This window comes from Haliotis rufescens, unplaced genomic scaffold, assembly GCF_023055435.1.
Source record: "Haliotis rufescens isolate VD_foot unplaced genomic scaffold, xgHalRufe1.0.p SCAF_16, whole genome shotgun sequence".
Taxonomy (NCBI): domain Eukaryota; kingdom Metazoa; phylum Mollusca; class Gastropoda; order Lepetellida; family Haliotidae; genus Haliotis; species Haliotis rufescens.
Window position 1 is genome coordinate 17,006,146 of NW_025963846.1, and position 24,864 is coordinate 17,031,009.

General features: G+C 38.1%; 1 protein-coding gene across 1 annotated transcript in view; it reads left to right on the forward strand.

The window, feature by feature from the left end:
* Positions 1–153: 153 nt before the first annotated feature.
* LOC124121131 (solute carrier family 41 member 1-like) overlaps positions 154–24,864 on the forward strand; it is a 36,689-nt gene continuing 11,978 nt past the window's right edge. Inside the window, exons 1-2 of the mRNA XM_046484114.2 lie at positions 154–275; positions 16,003–16,529. Of these exons, the coding sequence (XP_046340070.2) occupies positions 16,059–16,529 (471 nt within the window). The 5' untranslated portion in view covers positions 154–275; positions 16,003–16,058. The remainder of the gene's footprint in view (positions 276–16,002; positions 16,530–24,864) is intronic.

A 24,864-nucleotide genomic window follows, 5' to 3' on the forward strand; every position in this document is an offset into this window, starting at 1 on the left:
ATTAAACGGCAACTCTTTATAAAACATTTCCCAATAGGCAAGGTTCATATATTTTGTACTCATCTTATAATGGCATCTATCTTATATATATGTTTGAATTAGTGAAATGTATCAACATCGCGATTAATACCATATATTTCAGGATTAGAGAGTAAGCAATATGGTGACTATTGACAGGTTGGCAGTCTGCTTGTGTGTTTCAGAAGTTCAAGAGACACGTGTTTACTGAACAATCGAATTATTGTAAGATATTTGAAAGAGACGGCAACTTATCCGTAAGTCCATTTTACAAATTATCATAAATATTAATGGAAAAAGACTACAACCTGTCAATGAGATCAGATATGGAATCTGATCTCATTGACAGGTCGTAGATCAGATATGGTATCTCGGGGTAGTTTAGGTCTTCAGCAACCCATGCTTGTCGTTAAAGGCGACTAACGGGATCGGGTGGTCAGGCTCGCTGACTTGGTTGATGCATGTCATCGTATCCCAATTGCGTGTATCGATGTTCATGATGTCAATCACTGGATTGTCTGGTCGAGACTCGATTATTTACAGACCGCCGTCATATAGCTTGAATATTGCAGAGTGCGGCGTTAAACAACAAACAAAACGAAAGATATGGTGTCTTATGTGGCCTTCTCTATCAGATCAACCCTCCATGTACACTTGACAGGTGTCTGTAAACTTATCAACTGGGTTATATATTCAATGACCCAAGCAAGAAAAAAAACCCCTTTCTATCTGAAAGTGTCATAAATAATAATCTCTTATTACTGATTTTATGTTATAACCTTTAGCAGCTAATTTCTTTCTGAATTAATAACATTTATCTTGTACCACAATCATGTTTATCTTTATCATGTTTATGTCAACAATACATCAATAATGTCATTGAAGCTTATCATAACTTGTTAACTGTCATCAGAGTATCACTCACATTCCTTGGTAGAGTTGATTTCTAATGGTTCAATCAAGTCTTTTTTGGATTCCCAGATTTGCCTTGATAAGTTTTGATCTTTCAATCTTTGTCATGTTTGGTAAACATCTTTGATCTGTATGTATTCATTGTTAATCTCACAGATCAAACTTTGTGTATCATTAGAGATGTCACTATTGACTATTCCTGATATGATGCAGACAGGTAACAGGTGTTGTAGACAAACTAATTTTCCATGTTTTTAGAAAAAAATCCAAACTTGCCAACCTTATTTTAATGTGTTGTTATTTAACTTGTTAACCCATGTATCATGATGTATACTGAACACTGTTGCCACTGGCAGTTGCTCACTAAATTAATATTACTGACGGCGAGTTTCATGATTCAGGGGCAAAAACAATTTTACTTCACCCAGTTTGTGTGGTTTCAGTTGCTGCAATTCCAAGGTGTTATATACATTTGTTTTGGGAGGTGATATGGGTTGAAATTCAGTTGAAGTCATAATCATTCAGGGGTAAACATGTGTAAATCTTATATAAGTGATATAAATGACTAATCATGCTTATGAAAATTCATCTTTGATGCACTTGAATCAATGCCAGCTAAAACTTATGACTTTATGAAATGTTCGATTACGATGCCTATGTGAAATATTGACTGTTTAAGCAGATCACAGTGGCAGATGTTTTATTCATTCATTGTTCCACATGCCTGACCTTGCCTAACATTAAACAAGAGAGACACTAGCAAGTCCAATGTCAATGCAGAGCTCCAGATAAGCTGCGTATCTGCGTAAAATACGCATCAAAAATGCAGAAATACGCAGTAAAATAAAATCCAAGCGTATCAAATACGCAACGAACATTACAGATTCGCTACAAAAACTTGTGGGTATCATCAAAATATTGTGAAGTAACCCTGCATATTCGATTAGCAAATCAGCAACTTATTTTGAAATTATAAACGGACATTCCTTCAACCTTGCTAAACTCCACGATGACAGTTACATCATGATCATTTGCCATCACACTTTTTTGTGGAAGTATCTTGGGATTTTTGAGTCCTATAAAGCTTTCGAACCCACACGACACCAGTTTGCAGGGACTAGATGAATAGTGTTTTTAAATATTAAACTTAAATACCCACATGTGTAAAAACTAGTGGGTAACAGAAATTTGAATACCCAGATAGAAATACTGATACCCAATGATTTTAAAATGAATGGGTAAAATACCCACAACACCAAAAGCTTATCTGGAGCTCTGTCAATGACAAGTCAAAATATCAACAGTTAGCACTCATGTCATCATAATCATCAATTAGACTATCAATAGAATTAAAAACTGATAGATGTAATAAAGTAAAATAAGAATATTGTTAATTGTTCACTTTTCCATACTTTTTGATTCAGAAATACTCCTTGCTTAAACATGTTAAAGAGACATGTGAATATTTATTCAGAAAAAGCTCATTATTTTATATCAGACAATATCGCAAAAGGTACCTACTTTTTAGCTTCTGATCCCCAAGCAACCTTCTGAATGTTGGACTTGACATACATGTTTGTCTTTGTCATCATCTCAAATGATACAGGGTAATGTATGTTGTAGGATGGCACAGGTTTTTATCAAGTTATCGCAATACTATTGCAATAAATAATTGGCAAGACATTATGGAGTCACACTGACTCTGTGTTGTATGTTGTTATTATTATTAAGATCCATCAACTCTAAAATCAGGAATGTGGAAAAACTATATATTCTTGTTAAAAGTAGTTTACTTTATTGTCATGTCAAGTTTAATCATGTTAGTCTTGCCTGAAAAAGATGATCTTGGGTTAAAAATGCTTGGTTCTACCTTATTATGACTCTTAGCTTATGAGCACTTTACCAGTGTTGATTGCTTTCAATCCAATGGCGATTCCGGGTTGGTGTAGGCCCCCAGCAACCTATGCTGTTTGAAAGAGGCAATCAAATTGATGGGTGGTCAGGCTTCGTGATTTGGTTGATAAGTTGTGTCTGTTGCCATCGCATGATGATGGCATGGATTGTTGTTTGCAATATCAATCACTGGTTTGTCTGGTCTAGACTCGATTATATACAGGCCTCTGTCAAACTGCCTGAATATTGTTCAGTGTGGTTTTAAACAACAAACAAAAACAAATCATCTATTATATGGTCTCTGGTTTCACGAAATTGATAAATGTCTAAGTCCAGCATCACATGGTGCTTGCCTCTCACATTAGGCTGACATGCTATAATATTACTGAAATACTGTTGTCAGTCACTTAATCGTGTCAGTTATAAACATTGTGGAAAATTTCCAAAAATTCCACATTCCAAACTTTTTTGAACCCTATATTTGACTGAGGATTAACAAAGGACCAATCATTGTTTAAGGTTGTCTTGCTATTTTGTCACCCTGAATCAATCAATAAAACAGACAAAAATCCTTTCACCTTGCGTTAAAGGATCTACCAATTACATGATACGTTCGTTCGTACGTACGTACGTACGTACATACATACATATTATGTAATCGATTGCAGTTGTTATTGATCATGAATATACAATATTCATCACACCATTACATTCCCAGAGTACAGTTATCATGGCTACAGGATAATATTTGTTTAATGCATACCATTCATGTACATCATCAGTGATAGAAACTAACATGTTTAGTCCACTGGTCCTTATAATGACAACATATAGCAAATCCCTAAAAAATGGCAAATGTCTACTAGTCCTTCTGATACCTTGACTATTGGGCAGTTTGGCAAGGACTATAGGACAAGTGACAGTTTCTATCGCTGCATCATCAAATCTTCAGCAATCAATGTGTGGTGGGCAATATTAGAAAAAAAGATGTTGGAACAACACGTGTCGATCAGATTAATTCTGACTGAGGATTGCTGTTATCATCCATCCACTGAACAATGCTGTATAAGCATCACTCATGGGCTACACACAAGCCATGGACATGCCTAGTCAACCTTTTCTAACAGTTTCAGTACAGTTCTTCCATGGAAATGAACAATAAGATACATACTATATTAATGATATTTGATATTCATGATATTCTGCCACGTGTTCCATGACATATGTCATGTGACATTCTCTTATCATGGTTGGGAATTACATGGGGATACTAGGTGTTTTATGATTAGTGATATTAATTATGTTATTTATATGTTCCTCTTGAATGACAAGACAGTTTTCGTAATTATGACAGGCCCTTTTGTCCTTGTGAATCTAGGGCCCTGTTACATCTCTATTGCTCAACATTAGGGTTATGTCAACACACATGGATGTTCATGCTTCACTTTGAACACTTTCTTTGTTCATGGAAGAAAAGTGAAAAAAACAACCCACCAAATATATCAATATTTCATTTTGATATGATCAGCTGATGATATTTTGGAACATCCATATTTTTAACTTGTAAAGTTTTATCAATTGAAAGGCAATATGTTGGTCAGTAAAGATGAACTAACATTGAACGTTTTACAATATCTGTTAGCATTTGGACCCTTCTGGTGTACATCCACCAGATTTTTACCAGTGTTAGAAATTGGTATCCTTACCAAACTGCCCAATAGTAAAGGTATCCTAAGGACTATAGAAATTGGCCCATTTTAGTTCTTTTTCTATATGTTATCATTATAAGGACTAGTGGACAAAAACTGTTAGCTTCTAACCCTGATTACCCATGATTTGAGGATGACCTAATTATGTACAAAGAACCAGACTAAACATCAGTGAAAGAAGAAATAGCACGCATCAACTATGTCAGCAAACCTGATTACCCTATCCATTCAGTCACCCCTTACAACAAACATAGGTTGCTAGGGACCTATATTCGTACCCTGAATCCCCACAGGTCAATAAGATTAAGATGGTTAGAAACAATTAGTAACTTTGGAATCGAGATGTAGTGAATATATGCGACCGTCCTGTGCCTTAAAGGGCAAGTTCACACGGAAATGAAACCTAATTTTCTTGTACTTTTTCCACAATAAAAGTGTTAACCTAGAAGTGTCATAGACAAAAATATAAAAATATCACAATTAACCAACATATGTTTTGCATTAAAACGATTTATATTTTTCACATTTACCAAGTGTTCTATTTCCATAACAAAAACACCATGGCTTATGCCCCTTGAAATATGACGTCATTGGTGCCAATTGATAAACATTATGACGTCATCATGCTTTGTTAGAGCCGCTTCATGTGGTGTAGGTACAGGTGTGGGATTCTAGCGTCTCAGATGCCAGCCAGCATAGTGTTATGCTGAGTCACCACTGCGCCGGAGTGTGTCGTAGGCCATGTTGTTTTACCGAAAACTTGTACTTGATATCTTTTGCGTTGAGAATAGACAGGGACCCAGTTGAATTGGCACCAATTACGTCATAATCTAAGGGAGATAACTTAGGCCTGTTTAGCTCGAAAAACGAAGGCCTCATAACGGCATATCATTTTCACACTATTGTGAGCTTCCTACTTTCACTGTGAAAAAAATGAGTGTATATTTTCAAACACAGATACTAACTAATTCTAAAATTGCGTTTTGTTTAGAAAAAGAAAGAAAGTAATTTTTGCGTGTACACTTCCCCTTTAAGTCACTGGTCTAGTAGCAGGTAAAATTTAAAAAATCTATTTTGTTTGTATTTTTTCTGGTACATGCAGTATAAGCATATATGTAATGAAAGTCTGTGTTTTAACAGTTGAATAACACTAAGATCTTTTTGGACTAGGAGATGACCCTGTATTGAGTTTAAAAGGTGACCCAAAAGGTCCAGCTCTGAGCTCTGCAAACTGTTGTGCAGAATCGTGTCCTTTTGCCATTTGTGAGTTTGAATCCCAGATTTGCCTAATGATGAATCTTGATCTAACATTACCATACGAGTGCTTGGGGACTTTGCAAAATTGGTAAATGCCTATGACATGTGTTACTTTGGACACATTATGCTGACACTGCTATATGAAGTATACTAAAGACAGGAGTTGGTCCATCACTCACTACTTCAGTCCAAGATTGCCTTCATTTATTGATTTTGGTCTAAGGAATCAAATGTTTCATGTATAAAGGTCACTATTGATTATGAAAATATTTTCCGTGTTGCCTTTGATTGGATAGACAAATTCAAATACAATAAATAACCATTGTCGACATATGGTGCAGCCAGGTAGCAGGTGTTGAAGCCAACATACCTTCCATGAGACCTTTTGTCATGTTCCTAGGGAGGACTATCATTGTTGCTGTTGCAATAGTTAAAAAAATCTAATGCAATAATGGTTCAACTGTCAAGACTCATGAAGATCAGAATTGTTAAACAACAAGCCATGCTTGTCGTAATCACTGGATTGTCCAGCGTTAGAAATTGGCACTAGTCCTATAGCCCTTACCAGTTACCAAACTGCCCAATAGTTAAGGTATTCTAAGGACTAGTAGAAATTGGCCCATTTTAAGGTTTTGCTATATGTTATCATTATAAGGACTAGTGGACAAAAACTGTTAGTTTCTAACCCTGCATTGTCTGGTCCAGGCTTGATTTACAGACTATCGTCATATAGCTGGAATATTGCTGATTGCGGCGTTAAAGACAAAACTTCAATATTGTTGCAATGCCATTGCAATAGTGGTACAACTGTCGATAGTATTATGATGGTATAGTGACCTTCTCACAAGTAAATTTCGTGATATCATTCAACATGTCGACAAAGCTTTTCACATCTGCCATGTATGAATACGGTTCAGCAGCTGTTGGTATGGAGTTACATGATCTACTTGGGATTGTTGTCTGTTACACATTAATGAATACACACATCAAGACATGTGTCTCTTCTAAAAAGATGGGTTTTGGATGAGAACAAATGGAAATTTCTATGATTAAGACCATTTTATTATTTATTTGGTTGTCAAAACTATTGATCATGTAATTGTATCACTGATACCTGGGTAACAGATGAAGTACTGTACACATCACAACCATCTTTAGATCCTGCAAGTTGAAAGTTCTATTTAGTCCAGTGGGTGATTATATGGCCTGCACCATATTTTCACTCAGATTAACTTTCTATTCAATTTTATGTGATGCATGTCTTTGACTGAATATTAGGAATGTCATCGTATATCATGATATTGATCAATGATGTATCGGTAAGTTATAGTGTTGATTCTCACTCCATACAAATTTAAGAACGCAGATACTAAGTTCATAATGAAATCATTAAACTTATGAAAGCGGCTAAAAATAAAAACAATAATCAGCTTATACTTGTGAAGTGTGTACCACAAAGTTAGCTTCCTTGTGATATTACCAAAAGCATTCCTAGTAATCCTTCAGCGAAAGTGTACCACAAAGTTAACTTCCTTGTGGTATTACCAAAAGCATTCATGGTAATCCTTCAGCGAAAGTGTACCACGAAGTTAGCTTCCTTGTGGCATTACCAAAAGCATTCCTAGTAATCCTTCAGCAAAAGTGTACCACGAAGTTAGCTTCCTTGTGGTATTACCAAAAGCATTCATGGTAATCCTTCAGCGAAAGTGTACCACAAAGTTAACTTCCTTGTGGTATTACCAAAAGCATTCATGGTAATCCTTCAGCGAAAGTGTACCACAAAGTTAACTTCCTTGTGGTATTACCAAAAGCATTCATGGTAATCCTTCAGCGAAAGTGTACCACGAAGTTAACTTCCTTGTGGTATTACCAAAAGCATTCCTAGTAATCCTTCAGCGAAGTGTACCACGAAGTTAGCTTCCTTGTGGTATTACCAAAAGCATTCCTAGTAATCCTTCAGCGAAAGGGTCAATATGGAGTTAAAGTTTGGGATGAGTTTTTGTTTCAAAGTTGTAATGGCGGAGTGAACAAGAAAACATTTGTTTGTAATTGTGCCCCACAGCAATAACATGCCTAACATGTGGACGCACAGACATCAATGGACAGTGCCAAGTGGTACAATATCATATCAAGACCTGATTTGATGAACTAATTAGTTTTTCTGGACATACACGATGTACACAGGGTTTTAGGCGACTCAGAAATGTGCGTGCAGTATGCACAAATGTATAGAATGGACGCAGAACAAAATACATTATTTTACAGGACCCTCATGTTTCCTTTACAGACCCTTGAAATTAGTAACTGGGGGCCTCTGGGCCCCTAGGTTTGTAGGTCAAGGTAAAATCCTGCATATATCTGTTCAATGTGAGAAAATTGTACAGTCAAAATAATACTGAAACATGCATTTGAATTTGCACGTAAAAGTGCATGTACATACTGAATAAGTTTAATGATTTACCATGTTTACAGTTACTGATACATGATTTCAAACCATTGGCATTTTGTTTACAGGAAACAGATCAAATTAATATAAGGCAATATAATTCATATAATTTCTTTTCTCCTCCCAGGCCTATGGCCACAGGAGGGTCTTCAATCTTTGGTGTGGCAGGGCATAGTCCACAGCTGAGGCTGTACGTGTGATGATGCACATTGTTTTTCCTTTGTGCTCTCATTGTTTCTCCCAAACCCTGCATCATGGGCAATTTGAATGGACACAGTCCCCTATGGCGAAGTACGCATGCAAACAATAAGGGAAAGTACTGGAAGATTTTATTTCTAACACCAATATTTGTCTTTATCAATGATAGATCCAACACATATTTACATCCTGGTACAGGTACATACTGTTCCCTTGATTTGTCCGTCACGGACTGATCTGCTGAATGAGATTGAATGGTCAGTCCATGACGACTTGTGTGGAATAGGGCTGGGACTGGTAACTCAGGTACCCGGGTCGGGTGGGTACTGAGTACCCAGACCTGTAGTAAGTCACATGATATATTGCTTAATGACAAAAATTATCGAGAACTCTGTGGTTAAACTACAAGTCACTAATGTTCGCATTTCTTTCTGACTTTTCATATGGTTAATTAAAGATAAAACTTCAGTCAACTTCAGTGGATGCATGACCAGATTGTTTAACACATGTATCTAATAACGCTTTGCCAGGGCTATGGTAAAATAATTCCAAGCGGACATTTTGTACCTATCTCAGGCTTTCCTCCCATGTTAAGCTGACACGCTGGGATATAACTGGAATACTGTATAAAGCGGCGTTAAACCCAACTCACTAACTCATATTTGACTATTGACTTTAACACTAAGTTTCATTGTTTTATCAAGTGGAATACACATTTGTTGTAACCTCAAAAACCTTAACTGAGCATTCAGTAACTATAGGTTTAACGATACATTCCGAATGAATGAATTGACCGTTGAAATGTAACACGTTTTGATTTGATGGTTCAATTAATTGACCCAGTGAGGTTTAAGGTATCAATTTTACGGTCTCCGATCCCTGTCCCATGTGGCCATCAGCTTGTCATAGCATCTGAGAAACCTAAGGAAAGGAAGGGTCCGTTTATTGATTTATTGGTTTATTGATTTTTCTTCTGAAACTATGTAAAATTGATGGTCAGAATGTGGCTACAGATAACAAGAACTGAAGAAAGTGTCATTCTTTAACAGTGACTGCAAGACTGAATTGTTTAATTCCTGATGTACAGTAGTGCTGGGACGATACACCAACTGTGTGATCCAATACGTATCCAATACCTTACCTACGATCCGATATGTATCATGATACTGGCATGTGCTCTTATCTGTGGTCCCTAAGCCATCTTTTTCATAGACAGGATTCCCAAATACCTGATTTACAGTCGGCGGTGTGAAGTATGGCACAACGGACGAAAATATTTAAGTTTTCACTACAAACTTTCATTACTAATTAGCCTTTAGTGTCACAGTTATTAAAGCAAACATTTAAGGTAGGAATCAATACTTTTAACTTAGTGTGCGACTGTGATCAATACTTGTATCGAGAAGTAAAAAATTACGATCCACCGATGCATCAGTGTATCATCCCAGCACTTATGTACAGTAAGTTTTTTGTCTTTATTTAAAACAATATATGTTTATCCTCTGGTTTCTTCAAATGTCCACAGATCCGTGAAGATTCCGGGGTACAATAGGTCTTCAGCAACCCATACTTGCCGTAAAAGACTATGCTTGTTGTAAAAGGCGACTAACGGGATCGGGTGGTCAGGCTCGCTGACTTGGTTGATACATGTCATCGATCCCAATTGCATGAATATTGCTGAGTGCGGCGTTAAACAACAAACAAACAAAACAATTCAAATGTCCACAATCCTTAGAAAGGTCGGATCATTCGGCCAAGCTTTTCCAGTTTCTGAAATGAATGCCTGCCACTAGTTTGAAGTCCAGGTCTAGTTATATACAAGTAAGATTGCATATTCATATAGGGTGTGTAAGGTTGTTAGTTACACTCACTGAGATCATGGGTCTTTGTAGATACTTTATGTCGTCAATAAACCAAAGTGATTCAAGCAATTAATCAACCGTACTTTGTGTCACAGTTTGGTTATGTTTACCAGGTATGGTGATGTTCTCAAATATTTGGAGCATTAAACTTGACATCAACTCTTTGATAGGCTTTTAGAAGCATGAGTACAGGACACTTTTTTATGGATAACTTCTCTATTTTCTGTAAACATGGTAACGACCTGATGAATTGGCAAGAAGTAGCCCTGAAATAATATAGGAATAAATAAATTGTTATCAATATGACCATGACATGTATTCATAAACCTTAATGTCAGTCTGTGACTGTAGCCACAATGTCCAGAGACCAAGTTACTGGAAATATATTTGGGGTCCAGTAAGTATGGTAGGCTCAAGTACTAATAATAGTAAAAAAAATAACACTAAAAGACAATATTGGGCTGATAGATCTATGCAAAAAGTATTTAAGACAGACAGAGTTGGTTAGCTGTTTGCCTTGAATTTTGCAGAAAAACGCCTTGCATTAATGTGGGACACGTCTGTAGGAACCCTGTTTACAGACCTCCGGCAATTTAGGGTGTGATTACTCCTTCCACTCAGCTCCTCTATAAGCATGTAAACTACACACTCTATTCCAGCAAAGTTACAAGTTCATGTGACGGGAAGCTATCCGCTTAGGGTTACACAGTGAAATGCCTTTTTACATAGACAAGAGTTTTTCAAGTCATTCACAATTCAGAAGCATACCTTTTAGGACACAATCTTACCTTGGGTTCAAAGCCATTGTTTGCCCGGTTTAAGATTCTTGATTTGTCAGCACCTACTTGTGGGGTTCACCGAAGCAGTCTGCGACTTTTGCTGCTAGTCCAAAGCCCAACTCTAGTAGAATTCTGTTTGGTCTAGTGAGCTCAGCTAATACTAGTCATATAATAATATTAAAATCTACTTACAATGATGTTAACAGCCATGTTTGGGCTAGTTGAATGACTTACAAGCTTTGGGCACAGTCTGCCGAAGTGTTAAACTCTTGAGACCGTACTTCATGTTACCCTTTCTGGCATTCAGCATTAAGGGAATAAAACACAGTCTGCCGAAGTGTTAAACTCTTGAGACCGTACTTCATGTTACCCTTTCTGGCATTCAGCATTAAGGGAATAAAACACAGACTGCCGAAGTGTTAAACTCTTGAGACCGTACTTCATGTTACCCTTTCTGGCATTCAGCATTAAGGGAATAAAACACAGACTGCCGAAGTGTTAAACTCTTGAGACCGTACTTCATGTTACCCTTTCTGGCATTCAGCATTAAGGGAATAAAACACAGTCTGCCGAAGTGTTAAACTCTTGAGACCGTACTTCATGTTACCCTTTCTGGCATTCAGCATTAAGGGAATAAAACACAGACTGCCGAAGTGTTAAACTCTTGAGACGGTACTTCATGTTACCCTTTCTGGCATTCAGCATTAAGGGAATAAAACACAGACTGCCGAAGTGTTAAACTCTTGAGACCGTACTTCATGTTACCCTTTCTGGCATTCAGCATTAAGGGAATAAAACACAGACTGCCGAAGTGTTAAACTCTTGAGACGGTACTTCATGTTACCCTTTCTGGCATTCAGCATTAAGGGAATAAAACACAGTCTGCCGAAGTGTTAAACTCTTGAGACCGTACTTCATGTTACCCTTTCTGGCATTCAGCATTAAGGGAATAAAACACAGACTGCCGAAGTGTTAAACTCTTGAGACGGTACTTCATGTTACCCTTTCTGGCATTCAGCATTAAGGGAATAAAACACAGACTGCCGAAGTGTTAAACTCTTGAGACCGTACTTCATGTTACTCTTTCTGGCATTCAGCATTAAGGGAATAAAACACAGACTGCCGAAGTGTTAAACTCTTGAGACGGTACTTCATGTTACCCTTTCTGGCATTCAGCATTAAGGGAATAAAACACAGACTGCCGAAGTGTTAAACTCTTGAGACGGTACTTCATGTTACCCTTTCTGGCATTCAGCATTAAGGGAATAAAACACAGACTGGTCACCTCAGGGTCATTATACTGTGTCTGAGTGGGATATTCATCTAAAACTGCAGCATGATTACATCTAAGTGGGCCAGCACTGTAAGACCAGCAATAGTCCAGACAAGAACAAGCAGACACATGCGCGCAAATACGCACATGCACTACATAAGTGCAAAAACCTTGAGAGCAACGTTAAATCCCACATCATCTCACCTCACTCACTCCTCCATACAATGGCATGGGATCAGGAGGGTATTGTGTACAACGTACACTATGCTGTGACAATCCCGAGTCTGTTAAAGTATGGAGTTGAAGCATACAGACATTGATGAGTGCCGATCATATGACAAATATAGATACGGCTATTGATTAGTTCGTTCAGACAACTGTACCGATGCACATGTATTCTTATATGAATACATATGACTAGTGCAGAGGTGGACAGATGTTGGCAGCGGATTATCGGAGGAGATTGTGTGCATGGTGTGGAAGAGCAAAGATGTGAGCATAATTTTATGAAATACCAATGTTTACCAACAAGCAACTATTGCAGTCATATTGAATATGTCAAGTTGGCCCACTACTATGTTTACACAGCAATTTAATGATTTGTAAATTTGATTGTGCAATGAGCCTGTTCTGATCATTTTTCAGATTATCATGCTTATTCCTATATGTAAATAACATTGAAAAATGTTACTTATCTTATATGATATTTTACAGTACTCTGCAGCAAAATAAGATGGAAATAACGCATTGAAGTAACTGTAATAAGCATTGAAACCCTGCATGCTTTACAGGATTGGGATTGTATCTAGGGTGGTTGAAACTAACTGACCTTGGCAAGAAAATAGGGAACCATTGTGATATTGATAAAAATTTGATATTTTTGATATTCATATTTTAAATTGTGAGGACTTGGGAAATGTTGTATACAAATTGGCATTTTGTATTGTCATTTGCTGCGTACTTTGGGTCGAATATCAGCCTCTGAGCGGGTCTAGTAAAACACCTGGTTTTAACATTGTTTTTTATCAGACTTGTGAAGCTTCATATGGTTTGCTCATAAATATTGATTAGGACAAAATATCGAAGACAAATAATTGGAAAACTTTGGCAACAGATTTCATGGTTGATTCCTAGGTTAGAATTGAAACCAGTCAGTGAAGTATAAAATCCATAGGACATGGAGCAGAGTGCCTAATATTTTCCCTGATACCTTTGATCATTATATTTGGTTCAGTAGGATTTGTGACAGTTCTGTGGCTGTTCTAGTGTTGAATCAGTGTGTTTAATATCTATGGCTGTTCTAGTGTTGAATCAGGTTGAAGACCGCCTCTGTGGTCTAATGGCAGAGCGTCCGCCCGGAGAGCGGAAGGCCCGGGTTTCGATCCCCAGCTGCGTCATACCAAAAGACGTTAAAAGATGGTACTTGTTCTTACCCTGTCTCGCGCTCGGCATTAAGGGCACGTCACTATATAAGTGCAATAATCTTGAACGCGACGTTAAACCCCATTTCACCTAACCTCACCTCTGGTGTTGAATCAGTGTGTTTGATGTCTATGGCTGTTCTAGTGTTAAATCAGTGTGTTTAATATCTATGGCTGTTCTAGTGTTGAATCAGTGTGTTTGATATCTATGGTTGTTCTAGTTTTGAATCAGTGTGTTTGATGTCTATGGCTGTTCTAGTGTTGAATCGGTGTGTTTGATGTCTATGGCTGTTCTAGTGTTGAATCAGTGTGTTTGATATCTATGGCTGTTCTAGTGTTGAATCAGTGTGTTTGATATCTATGGCTGTTCTAGTGTTGATTCAGTGTGTTTGATATCTATGGCTGTTCTAGTGTTGAATCAGTGTGTTTGATATCTATGGCTGTTCTAGTGTTGAATCAGTGTGTTTGATATCTATGGCTGTTCTTGTGTTGAATCAGTGTGTTTGATATCTTTGGTTGTTCCAGTGTTGAATCAGTGTGTTTGATATCTATGGCTGTTCTAGTGTTGAATCAGTGTGTTTAATATCTATGGCTGTTCTAGTTAAGGGTGAAAGGATACACTGATATTCCGATGCATCGCGATACTTGACCCACGATACGATATGCGATAAACGTGGGCCCATTTATCGATATGCCACGATACGGAACGCAAATCTCAAGTACAGCTATTGTGCCTTTCAATAAACCGCTAACTTGGTTATAGCGCGTGGTAACGCATGGCTCCAAAAAACGTACTTACATTTTTAATAAGCTCAGGTTTTACGCCTACGGGTGTTTTTCCCCATCTCAAAAAACATTATCAGCTGATCACCGCAAGCACATAACACCGGAAATACCAGTCAGCAAATCGAACTGAAGTACGCAATTCAATACCATTATTATACTATCTTTTTATTAAAATGTGTTCATTGTCTATCTGGACTTGTGTTTGTAATATATTTTATTAATTTTATTCAAAATTTCATTTAATAGTGTTTTCATTAAGTTAGGTGAAATCGTGTGTGAAGAGATACAGCAACCACGGTCAGATTACCACCTTTGACACATTGAAATGGACGTTAGTTGCTAGAGAATAGATACTTATATTAACAATGCCCTACTTTGACTCGTTAAAAGTCATATTTGTGGCAATTTGGCTAATATATGTCAACATAACGTTTTCGCAATCGAAATACATGTAGCGCGGGAAGTCTCTACAGTGACTGGTCAAATTGTTCCATACGTATAAATATCCTGCAACAGCAATCACCAGTACCAAAATCCTACACTTGTGGTTCTTATAATTTTAAGAATATATATAGTAAAAGCTGCAAATAAAGTAACACGATATCGGAATATATTATTCCTGATAAAACAATAATTTCTGATTCAATTTATTCGACCATTGCATCAAAATTCTTTGAAGTTGTATGACTGGTGAAGTACATTATTTTCTGGTGTTTGAACTTTGAATTGTTTGGAAGGAAAGTTAGGGAAAGTTCCACTTTGAAGCCTAACCACTTCAGCATGTTCAGTAGTCTTGTTATTAAAAAATAATTTTGACTGTTCCAAAATCATGAAAGGTTCAATCTTGACATGCTTTAAGTCTTGTTTTTTTTATCATTGCGTATCGAGATACGTATCGTATCGTGACCTGAATATCGAGATGCGTATCGTATCTTGACCTTCATGTATCGTGGCAGCCCTAGTTCTAGTGTTGAATCAGTGTGTTTGATATCTATGGCCGTTCTAGTGTTGAATCAGTGTGTTTAATATCTATGGCTGTTCTAGTGTTGAATCAGTGTGTTTGATATCTATGGCTGTTCTAGTGTTGAATCAGTGTGTTTGATATCTATGGCTGTTCTAGTGTTTAATCAGTGTGTTTGATATCTATGGCTGTTCTAGTGTTGAATCAGTGTGTTTGATATCTATGGCTGTTCTAGTGTTGAGATGATGTATTTGATAGATCTGTGGTTCTAGTGTTGAGATGATGTATTTGATAGATCTGTGTTTCTAGTGTTGAGATGATGTATTTGAAAAATCTGTGGTTCTAGTGTTGAGATGATGTATTTGATAGATCTGTGGTTCTAGTGTTGAGATGATGTATTTGAAAGATCTGTTGTTCTAGTGTTGAGATGATGTATTTGAAAGATCTGTGGTTCTAGTGTTGAGACAGTATGTTTGACATGTTTCAGGTTTGAAACCAACTCTTCTAAAGTTGTGTTGGGAGACATTATGAGGGGTGTTGAGAATGTCAGCCTACGGAGCAGCGGCATATAGTCTTCGCAGTCGGCGCAAAGGCAATGACAAAATAATGGTTCCACGTGTCACTTCAATGACTTCCCAAGACGACGGCGTGGAACTTCGGGATTTTTCTGAATCCGCATCCAATCAGAGGCAAAAAAACCAGACTAAGACGGACAGGGCAGAAATACACAATAACATATCGCTACTACCAAATGGAGACACAATTGTGAGGACCTCTCACGGCACCCAGTTGGGAGATTCCGACAATGACGACATTACAACCAGCCTTACAGCACCACTGCTTGATGGTGGGGATGACGATGATGATGGTGATGGCGCCACCACAGCAAGGACTTCTGTCGTTGATGACAGGTCAGAGGAGAAATGCTGGAGCATTGCTTTCCAGGTGGCGCTCCCATATATCATAGCAGGATTCGGGACAGTGGGAGCAGGCATGGTGCTTGACATTGTACAGGTTTGTGTGTGCATATGCAGCCTTAGAAATGTTTGGGATATTTTTCAGACTAGTCCTGGGCCCCGTTCCTCAAAGCGATCTTAGCACTATGATTATTGTAACTCACTAAGTACGCGATCTTAAATTTGGTTATGATCGGCCGCCCGTTCCACAAAGCAATCTTAACTAAGAGAGTTGTACGTTAAGATCAAAATGCTAAGTTGCTCCGGACCAACTTAGGATCGCTAAAATCAATCTTAAATATTGTACAATAGCAACAAAGATGGCCATATTTCGACAATGCGTCATCTGCTAAACATGACCAAGGGAGGCCACTCTTAGGGAAACTTTCATATCTTCATGGCTGAAGATTCCGATCTTTGTTAAGATCGGCTACTTAAGAACTTGTAAAGTTACAATCGCCCTAAGATCGTTTTGTGGAATGGGCGTAAACTTTAGCTAAGACAATTTTACAATCGACGTAAGTCTCTAAGATTGATTGTAGTTACGATCGCTTTGTGGAACGGGACCGTAACCTTGAATTAGTAGATAGTCCTGATTGAACAAGATTAAAATGTTTACTTTATTTACATTTTCTGCTACATTGAGAACTGTTTCCTGAATTTTGCCCTCAAATGCTACCATCATTGCCCTCAGCACAATTTAGTAATCTCAAGTTAGCCAACTGGCGTGAATTTTGAAGGTTTGATTTAAACTTAAAAACAAAAGTAATTGCATCATATTTCTAGTTAGCATGGTTACCATTTTGTGATTTTTTTATAGCACATGACACAAATTTCTTTTGTCTCTCATGTTTAAATATAGAGTGTACAGATGTTTAAATGGGCTGAAGAGGACCACATGGGCTTTCTAACATTTACATTTTTTTCTATTAAAGTTAAACAAATTATATACATCAAAATTAGAATCTGTTCTTGTTACAAGTGATGGTGACATGTCTGGTTACCGTATTCGACGTAATAAGCGCCCTGCTCTAATAAGCGCCCACGGCGACATTTGCTAATATATTGGCTGGTGAACAATCCCAATTAGCACCACTTACGATTGATCAATGTACTCAAGACTTATTTATTCGCGTATAATACGCACTCGTGTGTTATATGCACCCTTAGTTACATTTTTGAAAAATATATTTGTTGTACATAAACACTTCAGGCTGTCAGCATAAACCACGAAATTTATCTTTCAACTCTGTTTTTTTTTCACCAAAATAATATTCTAATAAGAGCCCCCTATTTCTAATTTTGAGAGTGCCCTGGGCGCTTATTATGTCGAATACGGTATTTGCTTTCCTCAGTTGAGCTGTACAGCAGTTGGAAAGGGACAGAAAATCTGAGATGTGCATGACTTTAACAATGTATGCGTGACACTCTACGCTGCTCGAAAGATGAGACTGACATTAGTCCCAGAAAAAAACTTTTCCTAATTAAAAATATATATCTACAAAATAAATATGATACTTGACCACCACTGGACTTGAAGTATTTGAGGATTTAAAAAAAAAAATTTAAATGGAAATAAAAACGAAACGTGTGGCGAACTTCAAGATGATGCGGGCGGTGCCTGAGAACCAAGACTATTTTTTTTGGTTTTAGCCTAAGCCCTCAACATTTAATTCTGACATGTGTTGAATTTGTATGCTTGCTATTTCAAATGTACTGACATTGAGGCTAATTTCCCTGTATTTTTCATTGTTCCCTTATTTGTTTTCATCAGTATATTGTTTTTTCCCTGAAAACAGTGGTGTAAGTACTTGTATTGGTATCTATGACATGACAGAGCCATATGTGGCAACACCTGTTTGGATGACGTGCAAGGTAGGAGGGATTAATGACGAGGTGTTCCATATGTTTTTGTCATTATAATTGCTGTAACTGATGCGGCACTTGTGTCGCATAGCTGAGTCAGGATGAAGTTTCATATTGCTGATAGACCTGATAAAACTATACAACCTTATTGCCAGGCTTATCCATTTATCCAATTATTCTTTTTGCCACATAGTATTGCACTGTGGAATAATTATGGAATATCTAATTTCCTCCATGATGTGATTATTCTGCAGCCTTGTGTCATATCATTTTAATATTGACTGTCTTGGCAAACCCCTTCTCAGAACTGTAAAGTTTTCCTTGGGCATACATTCACCAGGCATGCCAGATGACCATGTTGTCATCGTGCAGTCTGAGTGAGTGAGTGAGTATGGTTTTACGCCGCTTTTCGCAATATTCCAGCAATATCACGGCGGGGGACACCAGAAATGGGCTTCACACATTGTACCAATGTTGGGAATCGAACCCGGGTCTACGGCGTGATGCGCGAACGCTTTAACCACCAGGCTACCCGACCGCCCCTCGTGCAGTCTGTAGCACCATAGCTATGTGTAAGGGTTCACCAAACTGGTAAATGTCTGAGACAGGCATTACTTTGGGCTGTTCTCCTACATGAAGATGACATGCTGTGATACAGTGTACATAACTGAAATACCAGCCTGGTCATAGCAGCTTTTAGACTCCCCCACTCACTATCAGTATGGATACCGGTCCTTTACAATGCTTTTACCATTAATTTACCATGGACTGTATGCTGCATTATCTTAAACAATATTTAACAATTTATCATACCTCCATGTCAGAATGATGAGATTTGATTTGTCCACGTGATCTTGATAAACTTCTGTACTTCTCGCCTTGGAGGGGAATAAATTTCCCAGCGGGAGAATAAATCTCTTATATCCCGCCATGAGCAAGTCATGCTGCACGTGGATTTCTGAGAGGCAGAAAAAATCTCTTATACGTTTCTTCAAAACAAAAAGTCACACATTTTTCTGAGTCAATGGAAGTCACGTGACATTACGCAAGCTAACCTCAGCTCAATCAAACAGCTGTGTTCTATCAATTAGAAATTGTTTTAATCATGTTACAATGTCATATTAAAACATGTCGGTAAGATAAATTCGTTGTAGCAGGATCACTCGGGGTACATGGGGTTTTATGCGTCCCACGTCAGGTTGTATACCACTCACCTCCAGCTCATCGTGTTAAACCTAACGCGGAACGCATAAAACCCGATGTACCCCTTGTGATCCTACTACAACTTATAATATCAGCGTGATAAAGTTCAGTTTCACAAGGTGTCACAATGCACATGTTATACTCATCTGATATATCATTACAAGATTCCATCCTCAATTACCAAGACGTGACCACAGGTACTGGGTGACTCTCAGATCAATCCCGGTCTTATTCATGTATGTTTGAAATACAGATGCCTAAAATGTCTATATCTTTTTCAAGCATGGCTGCTTATTAAAGTCTACCTATTCCACTTTGTTTTAACAAGGTTAAGTGTCAGAAGTTTAAGGTATTCCAAGGGCTACTTCTATATGTTTCATGTCTTTGAGGAGATCCCCTGATATAAAAGCACTGGTAGGGTAATAATGTTTCAGGTTAACTTGCATCACTGACATAATTTATGACTCGGGCTGGGACAAGTCAAAATTTACTACCCAGATACGTGACCCTCCATTGCCCAACCCTATCTGGGTACCCACAGAAGGTCTCAAGAGTTGGGTATAGAATGTTCAATAGGGAATTGTTATAGCCCTGAGCAAATTAATTAGATACAACTATAATATGATCTTGACTGAACATGCTGAAGTTAACTGAAGCTGTATCTCTTGTGAAACATTTAAAAGTCAGAAGAAGTGTGTGCATAGTGAGAAAGAAAAGCAAACATTAGCGACTTGTAGTGTAACCATTGAGTTTTTTGTTATTGTCATTAAACAATAAATCAGCGTCCCAGTCCTATTTATGGCACTTGAGATTGAATAACTGCAAGATTGCTGATGCAATGTTGACCATAATCACTCTCACTTGACATGGTTAAGTAGAGATCTGAACCAATGTTATGCAAGTCTGCCGTGGGTGCTGTTCATCCAATCAGTCGCCTCAGATTGTGGTCATTGTTTCAACCAGGAGACAATTAATTGTTACAGGTAGTAAACACTCCTCTTCAGCAAATGGTAGTTGGGGGAGTTGGGAACAAGTTTGTCACAGTAGTCATGTGCTCTGTCTCTCCTAAATATCAGCATACAATCCTCTCCGTATCAGCATACAGTCCATGTTTCTCCTTATCAGCATATGATCCATGCCTCTCCTTATCAGCAAACGATCCATGTTTCTCCTTATCAGCATATGATCCATGTCTCTCCTTATCTGCATACAATCCATGTCTCTCCTTATCAGCATACGATCCATGTCTCTCCTTATCAGCATACAATCCATGTCTCTCCTTATCAGCATACGATCCATGTCTCTCCTTATCAGCATACGATCCATGTCTCTCCTTATCAGCATACGATCCATGTCTCTCCTTATCAGCATACGATCCATGTCTCTCCTTATCAGCATACAATCCATGTCTCTCCTTAACAGCATACAATCCATGTCTCTCCTTATCAGCATACAATCCATGTCTCTCCTTAACAGCATACAATCCATGTCTCTCCTTATCAGCATACAATCCATGTCTCTTCTTAACAGCATACGATCCATGTTTCTCCTTATCAGCATACGATCCATGTCTCTCCTTATCAGCATACGATCCATGTCTCTCCTTATCAGCATCATTCCATGTCTCTCCTTATCAGCATACAAATCATGTTTCTCCTTATCAGCATACAATCCATGTCTCTCCTTATCCATGTTATCAGCATGTGATCCATGTTTCTCCTTATCAGCATACAATCCATGTCTCTCCTTAACAGCATACGATCCATGTTTCTCCTTATCAGCATACAATCCATGTTTCTCCTTATCAGCATACAATCCATGTCTCTCCTTAACAGCATACGATCCATGTTTCTCCTTATCAGCATACAATCCATGTCTCTTCTTATCAGCATACAATCCATGTCTCTCCTTATCAGCATACAATCCATGTCTCTCCCTAACAGCATACAATCCATGTCTCTCCTTATCCATGTTATCAGCATACAATCCATGTCTCTCCTTAACAGCATACAATCCATGTCTCTCCTTATCAGCATACAATCCATGTCTCTCCTTATCAGCATACAATCCATGTTTCTCCTTATCAGCATACAATCCATGTCTCTCCTTATCAGCATACAATCCATGTTTCTCCTTATCAGCATACGATCCATGTCTCTCCTTATCAGCGTACGATCCATGTCTCTCCTTATCAGCATACGATCCATGTCTCTCCTTATCAGCATACAATCCATGTTTCTCCTTATCAGCATACGATCCATGTCTCTCCTTATCAGCATACAATCCATGTCTCTCCTTATCAGCATACAATCCATGTCTCTCCTTATCAGCATACGATCCATGTCTCTCCTTATCAGCATGTGATCCATGTCTCTCCTTATCAGCATACAATCCATGTCTCTCCTTATCAGCATACAATCCATGTCTCTCCTTATCCATGTTATCAGCATACAGTCCATGTTTCTCCTCATCAGCATACAATCCATGTCTCTCCTTAACAACATACGATCCATGTTTCTCCTTATCAGTATATGATCCATATCTCTCCTTATCAGCATACAATCGGATCATCCATGTCTCTCCTTATGAGCATAGATCCATGTCTCTTCTTATCAGCATACGATCCATGTCTCTCCTTATCAGCATACGATCCATGTCTCTCCTTATCAGCATACGATCCATGTCTCTCCTTATCAGCCTGAGGACATTTTGAAATGGGAAACCTATGGATAACGTCACCAGTTCCAGTCGAACATGGTGAAACTTCAGGGCTCAATAACTCCTGCAAATCTGAAAACATTGTTAGGTGACAATTTTTTTGTATTTATATGCTTGTACCATCGTATGATGCCCATATCATGAAACACAGATTCAGCATTTGTCCAGTTCTGGCATGTTTTAACGTAGTCACCGGTTGATTGGGAGAACACGATTGTATAGCTGATTGATATTTCCGGCTTAGTTTACGAGACAATACACAATGTAATCTTTATTCCTGCATATAAAACAATGCCTAGCATAACAAGAAATACAGTCGAAATGGTAAATCATCATGTCTAGTGATGTTTAATCGCAAATTTCATATTTTCATGGACAAAGTTTCTTATAGCGTTGTTCATTCACCTGAAGCGATACAACGTAGTTTTTTAACCAACAGAAAAAGAGTTTGTCAAAAAAGTGTAACCCATACATAAGCCGACCCCTTTCTACAGAATCTTTTTTCTGGTCTTCAAAATTCCGCTTATCTACGGTCATATACGGTATATGGTGATGCGCCATACTGGCTAGTTACCTGTCTGTCATATTTAGAGCTGTGGTGTTGTACCATAACCAAACCTCAGTGATGTTGAACACATCTCAACCGCTTCCATGGTCTAGTGGTAGAGCATCCGCCCGGAGAGCGGAAGGTCCGGGGTTCGAATCCCAAACCGCGTCATACCAAAAGACGTTTAAAGATGGTACTTGTTGTTATCCTGTCTGGCGCTCGGCATTAAGGGGCTAAAACAAGGACTGGTCGGCTTAGAGTCAGTATACTGTGTCTGAGTAGGGTATTCATTAGGGGTGACTATTGAGGCATTTTTTACTATTGCGATACTATTGCGATAGTTAAAACAACTATTGCGATACTATTGCGATAGTGGCCCTACTATTGCGATAGTTTTCACTTGCAATTATAGCAGGCTTTAGCAGCATATATTTCAGCATTTTGACTGACACCATCAAACTAATTATAACTTTCTGATACTATGTGTAAAGAAAACAAGAAATGAAAAGAAAACAAGTTCAAATTGACCTCTCAAAAACATTTTGATACAAAATTTCACTTCATGTAACTGGTAAAGTCTTAGGTTACTGCTGTGTTTTAGCACCAATGTGAATGAATGTGATAGAATGACTAGTATTTGATCCCCCTTTTTCACGTGGACGAATATCGGGGTGCCGTCTTGTCAAGTGGTCTGTCAGATTAGTAGTATTTCCTGAATACTTTAGAATTATCCGACAGATTCTACATCTTACTTTTTGCTTGTCTGTCTCGTTTTGCGTTTTGACAAAGCCAAAATGGTCCAATACCCGCGATTTGCCTGCCTTATTGGCGACAATTTCGAACTGACATGTGGCGTCCGCCAACTTGTCAATGTTGCCTAGCGACGAGTAGCTAAGGGACGTAACTCTAAATCAAGCAGACAAAGTAGTGCAATCCAAACGAAAGCACGACAGAGGTTAGATGATCATAGGAGTTGTTTCTATGTTTTTTAAGAAAGTAAATGTACCAAACAAATTAAATATCGAAACTATCAATAGTTAGACAAACTATCGCCAATAGTATCAATTGTTTCAAGTTGCAATCGATAGTGTACTATCGTGAGACAAGCAATCGCAATCAATCGATAGTTCGATGTATCGTTACACCACTTACTAAGTATTCATGTTAAACTGTGGCATGGTATCTCAGTGTGCTAGCACTATAAATCGGCATCAGTCTGGACTAGTACAAGCAGCCACACAAACACACACACGTACATGCACGTTGCTATATAAGTGCAATAATTTTGGACGCTAAACCCCATTTCACCTCACCTCACCTAGAACTCATCTCACTGATTATTCAGAGTAATACCCAACATTCGTTTTTGAGGTTTAATGCAAATCACAAACCAAAAGAAAATTCACGAAATGCTCACACATGTTACATCCAACTCTCTGAACTAGTAAGGATGATGGTCACAGCTGGTGTATGACACAGACTCAATTAAATATGGTGGATGGGTATCTTGTCACACAGAGGTTAGGGATCTTTTCACACGAAGGTTAGGGATCTTGTCAAAATAGTGATGAAGCTGAAAATGAAATTACGTGTGTTGAATTGCCTTTAGAGAGATTTGGTTCTATATTTACATTGTTTTCAACATGGCCGATTCATTCCAAAGTGTGTTTCAAAATACATGTGATGCCAGTCTACTTGAATCCAAAAACTAAATTAACCTTGACAGCTCTGCTGAACTTTTGACTAGACCTTATTCAATATGGATTTTTGTCATCAGTACTTCAGTAGAATAATTTATCATTTTAATTAACATTATTAAGTGAAAAATGATATGTCCATTCAGTGGGCTTACAAGTATGGTAGTCATGGTAGTTGCACATAGTCTATCGTAGTTAGAGAGCGTGGCTGCATAAGCACGATCAGGATGTCAACATGTGTGACTGTATGGCAATTTTGTTCCAGAACATTGACATTGCAGCAGTCTGTGACTCGAGCCACTAGTCCGAAGCACATGTCTCCTAAAATTCTGCTCGGTCTAGTAAGCTCAGCTAATTTGGTC